Source organism: Garra rufa, chromosome 16 (genome assembly GCF_049309525.1).
Source record: "Garra rufa chromosome 16, GarRuf1.0, whole genome shotgun sequence".
Taxonomy (NCBI): Eukaryota; Metazoa; Chordata; class Actinopteri; order Cypriniformes; family Cyprinidae; genus Garra; species Garra rufa.
Genome location: NC_133376.1, coordinates 41598734 through 41606694, shown reverse-complemented (window position 1 = coordinate 41606694; position 7961 = coordinate 41598734). Strand labels below are relative to the sequence as shown.

Genomic DNA, 7961 nt, shown 5'->3' with positions numbered 1-7961 from the left:
AATCTAAATGACTGATTTTGATCAACACAAACAGAGGTTGAGAAAAGCACAGGAACACATGGTCACTCAGCAGGACTCACACACACTGATCTTACTGTCTACATGAGGATTTAATACAAATTTATTCTGATGTTATTTCACTGACAGAAGTTCAGCTGCAGTATTAATGTCATGAAGAGAAAACAAGAGACTCTATAACATCTCACTGTTACTGATTCATCATGCAGCTCAAAGCATTATGGGTAAATCTCTCATTAGTCTATTCTGATTTATCAACACAGTTTCACTGATGATGTAGAACAAACCCAAAACCCAGGATAGAGCGGCTGAGTGAATGTGGTCTGGACTGTGTGGATGAGGCTCATTGTGTCAGAGACGCTGTAGAAGGACAGAGTTCCTGCACTGTGATCCACAAACACTCCTATTCTACTGCTGATGGACTCTACAGGGAGAGCAGTACGTACGTTATTGTGTTTAAATGAGTAACTGGATCGATTGCAGTACAAACTCCAGGACTGATCATTATGTCCAAAGAAACACTCAACACCCTCTCCCTTCCTGCTGATGCTCTTATATGACACTGATATAGACACACATCCACTCCACTCCAGCTCCCAGTAACAGCGTCCACACACACTCTCTCTACACAACACCTGCAAATAACCATCAAATCTGTCTGGATGATCAGGATACGACTGAACTGTGCGAGTGTATGTAGCCATGCTGTTTCTCTCAGACAGTTGGAGGTATTTATATGCTGTGTTCAGATCCAGAGTGAGCTGATGGGAATCTGATGGAGATAAAACACATCAGAATCAGGAATTATGAATCTGTTTGATCTTTTCATGTTCAGTGTATCATCACCAGTGTCTCAGTACAGATGACCAGATATCCTGTGCAAATCATTATTTACATCATCAATTAGAAAACTACTTTTTCACCTTCTACAGGAAGAACATGAACACACTCAGTGGGTTTTTCTGCTTGTTTTCTTACTGACTTACATTGTAGGAAGTCCTTCCTGGTCCTGGGAACAATGTTGGTGAATGTGACTGTGGAAATCAACAGACATGAACAGTGTGATTCTCATGATCCTCCATCCATTCCTAAGACATTTCTAATATGATGTTCTCCATGATATGAGATGATGATGGACTCGTTTCTGAGAGAAGATTAATCTCCAGGACTTTACCTCTGTCTGAGATCTTCTTGAGCTCCTCTTTGCAGAAATCCTCCAGTTTGTCTCTCAGCTGATGGACAGATTCTCTCAGATAATCAAAAGAGAAGAGAGAACTGAAGAGATCGTCATTTCTGTCTGTAGATTCAGGAGGTGCTGAGAGAGACTGGAAACTCTACAGAAAACAGAAATCAAAACTCATCAGCTCCACACTTCACCCAATAACCTGCACCAACATCAGATTTGACTGATCTTTAGTAACTCACCTCAATCCAGCACTTTCACAGCATCAGCTTCATTCTTCTCATATTCATTATATCACATTAGAGCTACAGATTCTAGTATTTGACACTTACACTCTATGTGAACTTTCTAGGAAATAGTTTGGATGATAAAACATCTGCTAAGAACATAAATGTCCATCTAACAGCTCAAGCACATCAATGGAGTCTCATTGTAGGGTTGAGTAGATTTGCTCAGGAAAAGCAGCTCAAAGGTTACGATTAGATAGACTATAATTTATAACTTTAGCGGGTTAAGGACCCTTAAGACACACTCAGGTTGGGTTACAGGCAAATAAAAATTTATTTTATTAGGTTTGAGGATCACCTGATCCAAGTTTGATGAACGTTACCCAGAATCAGGTTTACTGAATTCACCATGATGTAATAAATCAGAAACAAAAATGAGGTAAAAATATTAAATACTTTGAACTGTTGGTGGCGCTAGTGGAGTTTGACAGCTAAATATATCTTCCAGCTCAAACACATCAATGGAGTCTCATTGTAGGGTTGAGCAGATTTGCTCAGGAAAAGCAGCTCAAAGGTTACGATTAGATTGACCATTATTTATAACTTTAGAGAAGTTAGTGACAGCAGGATCTGACTCAAGTCCACTATGATCCTGTTCTTCTAGATCTCTGTTACCTGCAGGAACTGGATGTGATCCTGTGTGTGTGAAAGCTGCTCCAGCTCAGCGTCTCTCCTCCTCAGATCATTGATCTCCTGCTCCAGTCGCTCCAATCGTCCTTCAGCTCGACTCACTGCTCGCTTTTCCTGATCTCTGATCAGCCGTATCAGCTCAGAGCGGCTTCTCTCAATGGAGCGGATGAGCTCAGTAAAGATCCTCTCACTGTCCTCCACTGCTGTCTGTGCAGAGCGCTGTTAGGACACACAGTGATTCAGGCTTCAGTGGGACTGAAAGAGACAAGAGAGTCTGAACTGAGACTGAGACAAACTTCTCTTCTTCTCCAGACTCACCTTATGAGACTCCACAGCCTCTCTCAGCTGCTGAACATCTTTCTCTCTCTGCTGGATTCTCTGCTGGAACGTCTTCTGCGTCTCCTTCAGCTGCTTCTGCAGGACAAACGGATGATAGTGAATGTCACAGAAAACTACTGGCACTAAATCATCATCTGAACAGATGAATCCAGTAAAAGTAGAGCTGATAACTAATGGTTGTACGTTTAATCTCCAGAAGTCATGATCAGTTACAATCATAATACATGAATTCACACTGAAAGCGTAAGCATTTACAGTATCATGAAAGTGAAACTGACATAGACGTAGAGATTCCCACTGACAGTGTTTCCATTTAATTAAGCAGAGGCTCTACACAGAAAATAAACAGATCACTGCACTGAGTATTAACTTGATCTCTAGTTTTAAATACCTGTTTCTCTGTCCTCTGTGCTGCAGCTGATACAATGTCATGGTTTTTATGTTCAATAATCGTACACAGCACACATATACATTTCTGATCAGTGCGACAGAAAACCTCAAGGATCTTCTCATGTTTCTGGCAGATCATCTCCTGCAGTCGTCCAGTGGCATCAGTCACTTTGTGTGGTTTACGTGAATGAAACTCCTCATGACGGTCAAAATGAGTTTGACAGTATGATTCCTGACACACCAGACAGGACTTGACAGCTTTGTATTTTCTTCCAGTACAGACGTCACACTCCACATCTCCAGCTCCAGCGTCACAGTCAGCAGGAAGTTTGGTCTTCTTCAGTTTCTCCACCACTTCAGCCAGCATGGTGTTTCTAGCTAAAGCAGGTCTTGGACTGAAGGTCTGTCTGCACTGAGGGCAGCTGTAGACTCTCATCTGATCCTCCTGATCCCAGCAGTCTGTAATACAGCTCTTACAGTAACTGTGTCCACAGGAAGTGGTTACTGGATCCTTCAGGAGATCCAGACACACTGCACACAAGAACTCATCCTGAGAAACTCTTGCTTCTGCCATTTTACTGCACGAATACAGAGACAGAAACACATAACCGCTCAACTACACTTCAGTTTCTCTTTTCCTGAAATCATGTGATTCCTGTTTCCTGGTTCTGTGTTTGAGTGACGTGTGCAAAACAAAAGTGTCTGTGAGTCTGTAAAGCAGATCACACACACACACTGATTTCCATGTTTTATGGGTTTATGTTTTATGTAATGTACAGTATTTTCTACTGTAAAAACTGTATTTTCTTTCCCCTTGCCCTAAAACTACCCTCACACTAAACTTTCTCCATTTTTAGATTTTCAGTTTCAATTTCATTTTGAATTTGAATTATTGACAAGTGTCATTTAAGAAAACTGAATATTATATGGCATTTAGCATAGTTCTGAATTAGTTTTTTTTTTTACTTGAATATTAAACATTCAAAATTTAACACAATTGATTTTTATGGCAGTTTTTTTTTTTTTTTTTTTTAATTGACATGGATTTTCAAACAGGGGATTTTTAGTTCTGAATTCTTAGACTGCAAATATCCAGTTTTTTAATAATACAAATTTACGTTTTCAAGAAATTCGGAACATCAAATTCAATATTCAAAATTAAAACGCAGAAATTCAGATCGTACAGAAAGTAGGTCAGAGGTTATCCACAGGGAAGAGTAAATGATCTCCGAAAAGTCGAACGAAGCATTTACTATGACCAAGAGGGCAAATGTTCGGTTCACTAGGCCCTGGTTACACTAGTGCGTTTTCGTTTTAAAACATCGTTTTAACATTGTAACATGACCATTCATGCAGGTACAACCATAGATATGTAGTTAGATTCCCTATTGCTTTGATGGAGGACGTGCTTGGAGCAATTGAATAGGGAATCTACTTATATAAATCTATGGGTACAACAACGAGCATGATGTTATTTTTTACGTGGTAGTCAAGGATATGCAAAGAGAATATTGGCAGCCACGCCATCGTTTTTAAAAGATGGTCCTTTTGTAATGGTCCGTTCACATTGAAACGCAAGACCGGAGTTTTCAAACTAAAACGGGGTCTACAGGGTTTCAAAAGTCTCAAAAACGCATAACTGTAGCAAAAGTCATTAAAATGAAAACGCACTAGTGTAAACGCAGCCTAGTTTTGTCGTAGCCATCATCATATTAACTCATGGGAGCATGATAATATGTCGTGGTAACAAGATTGTTTTGTCGAGGTAATGACATGCTGGAATCGCCGCACGGATGACTTTTTTTTTTGTTTTTGTTTTTTTTTGTCTAAAGCCTGAAATACACTACGCGATTTTTGCCCTGATTTACAGTCTGGAGAAGTTGAGGATAGTCAGAGCGAGTCTGCAGATTTAAGTTGACAGATTCCATAGAAAATCTTGTAGTGCATAATGGTAACAGACTGATTTTTTAGCTTCAGACTTTACTTCTCCTAGCAACAAGGCACAAGTTTCTGCATGAGTTTGTTGTGATCGGAACAATTTCAAAGTCTGCTAGTGTATTATCCTCAGTCCTGTAGTGTATGATTAGCCTACATGACTGTGGGATGGATACAAATGTTTTATCCATCTCCGAATCACAAACGCAATAAATCTCCAACATGAGGTAGACAAAACTACCTCAAAACTCATTCATTAAAACATATATTCAAGTTGTGAATGGCAGAAAAGTATGCTGGCTGCGCTGAGGACTGAGGATCAGGCTGAAAATCCTCAACTCCCACTGCTTTTCGCAGCAGGCGCTGCTAGAGATAAAATATTTATCTATATAAATAATAATAACGCCTTTAACCTATTACCGGGCAGATTATTAACAACCAATTGAACATTTCACTAAACTCATGTCGGTATAGTGTTGAAAACATTATTAAGATCATGTAGACTAATGGAATTTCCATTGGATGATCCATCAACAATCTTTTACAGAGATATAAAGGGGGAAAATCTAGAGAATGCGTGTATGAATTGGTTTGCCAGGAAAAATACAATTACTTGTAAAACATCACTGTTAACTGTATCTGACACGAACACTACGCTTATAGTCACATAAAAAGCAAATAACATATACACTAAAATTTACCTTGTTTGCATTGGCAATGTCTGCCCCGAGACCACACAAAGCACTTACACTACGAGAGAAAGCGGCAGCCGCGCAGCGATTCCAGGCAGTGGTGGTGCTTGGAGAAGTGGGTATACGCATAATTTATCCTCCCGAAATAAATTATTCACTGATTTAAGAAATGTCTAAGAACGTTGAAACCTGCTTCTTTTCATTTTAATGTATTGTTTTCGTTGTAATATACTGATTCAAATTACCAATCAATAATAATTATTTTACCACTTGCCTCCCTTGACATTTTCTCGCTATGAACATGCAGCACCTGAGGTGGACGTAGCAATTTTGCTACGTCAATATGCTTCCTCAGATTTGATGGTGACATGAGCACCTTACCTTAGCCCCGCCCTCACCGAGCTGAAACAGTCCGACTCCGATAGCCATTGTGTGACTCAGGTGCAGAGGAAGACAAGAATGTCTCAGATTGAGCGATTGAGGTGTTCTGTTGTTGGATGTAATAATGAACAAAGCAGTCATTTACTCCCGACATCTGAGCCACCGAAGACGCAGAGGTTTAACAGTACTTTCGCTTTTAAAATGAACGCACCGATCCCAATCTACATATGCCTCTATGTTCGTGCAAATCGTTCGTGATGCAGCTTCATCCACAGCAGAAGTGAGTGGAAGGAGTTTTTATGCATCTTTGCAAATGGCCTTTCTTAATAATGTGCTTGTTGGCAAGTTTCACCGCTAAATGCATTTGCGTTTAAAGGACCATACAATAATATTCATTCGATCTCTTCAATCTCAGAGTTGATGTTTTGCAGAGCTGATTTTGACAAGGTAAAAGGGTGTTTTTTTACACTACTTTTCAGAATTTTTAATCAAGGTATATTATAGACTTCTCGGTAACACTTTATAATAACTATCCGTTATAACTAGTTAATAGATCATTAATAAACTGTTGGTTAATGGGTTATAAATGACTTGTTAAATAACAGTTAATAGTTTAATTATTTATAACTATCTGTTATAACTAGCTAATAGATCATTAATAAACTAAGTTAATGAGTTATAAATGGCTTGTTAAATAACAGTTAATAGTTTGTTAATTATTTGTAACTATCTGTTATAACTAGCTAATAGATTATTAATAAACTGTTAGTTAATGAGTTATAAATGGCTTGTTAAATAACAGTTAATAGTTTGTTAATTATTTATAACTGTGCCTTATAGATAGCCAATAGATACCTTACAAGCTGTTAGTTAACAAGTTATAAATGACTTGTTAACTGTATTTTAATGATTTATAACTATACCTAATAAATTAGTAATAGATCATGAACAAGCTGTTAGTAAATTACTTACTAAAGACTTGTTAAGTATCAGTTAATAGTTTGTATATGTTATTGGGATCTTATTCTAAAGTTGCAACTATTCTTCATTTATTAACTGTTAGTAAATGAGGAATAGTTGCAACTTTAGAATAACGTCCCAATAACATACATAAGCTAATAACACCTAACTAATATATTAACTCACACTTTACAGATCAGTTGTTCATAGTTTGTTAACCATCTACTAATACCAGTGACACTTTGTAGAACAGCAAATGGATGGAACAAGTGCAAGCTACAGAAATTTGATGTGATATTTAAAATATACAATTTTTGTACCTCAACATTGTTCCACCCATAGGCTTTTCTGTGTACTGTATTTTACCAAAGAAACTCCACAGATGAAATGTTGAACATTGTGTTTAATGTATAGAAACACACATACTGAGCCATCACATGGCAGAACAGCAGTATACAACAGAATACAAACCCATGAGGTTTGGACACTTTTTGTGCTAAACATGAAAACAATGTATGTGGTAAATAAAATAAAAAATTCATTTTACATTAATCTGTAACTTTTTCCTGGCATGGTCTGATGATGATCTTAGTCTAATTTGGTAAAATTGGACCAACATTCTAGGAGGAGTTTTTTCAACAAAAATAGAAATGTGTAGCGGAATGGAAGACAGGAAGTTCGGTTGATTATGGCATAATTAATATCAATGTTCTTGGCATAATCCAAGGAATCTATCAAGTCTCATAAAAACAGGCAAAACTAATCAAAAGTTAATTTTTTGTAATATTTTATTATAATTTTGTACCACAATGTGGGGCTGCCTCAAGTTTCTTGAGGGCATAGTCCTGAAGACACATGCTAAGTTTTATAATGATACTCCAATGTGAAATATGACATTTTATGACAATTAAGAATGGCTGACATGATAAAACTGAACATCATTCAACTCAGTATGCTGCACAAAATCTAATTGGCCATCTTATTGATCAAACGGTTCAGAAGTTATCAGCAAAAATAGCAAGTTTTCATATCTGCTGACCACTAGGTGGTGCTGTGCCAAAACTGTACAAGTAGCCTCAGGTCATGATTATTATTACACACACCAAGTTTGGTTTGAATACGCTAAAGTGTTCGGGAGATATAGCC

General features: G+C 37.8%; 1 protein-coding gene across 1 annotated transcript; it reads right to left on the bottom strand.

Annotated features, from left to right (window-relative positions):
* Window positions 1-272: 272 nt before the first annotated feature.
* On the bottom strand, window positions 273-3468 carry LOC141288553 (tripartite motif-containing protein 16-like). The gene is made up of 6 exons (XM_073820712.1): window positions 2849-3468; window positions 2437-2532; window positions 2104-2337; window positions 1193-1352; window positions 1005-1052; window positions 273-790 (listed from the first exon to the last, which is right to left on the bottom strand). Exons 1-6 carry the CDS (start codon window positions 3419-3421, stop codon window positions 273-275), a joined length of 1629 nt encoding a protein of 542 aa, XP_073676813.1. The 5' UTR covers window positions 3422-3468.
* Between the last annotated feature and the right edge of the window lie 4493 nt (window positions 3469-7961).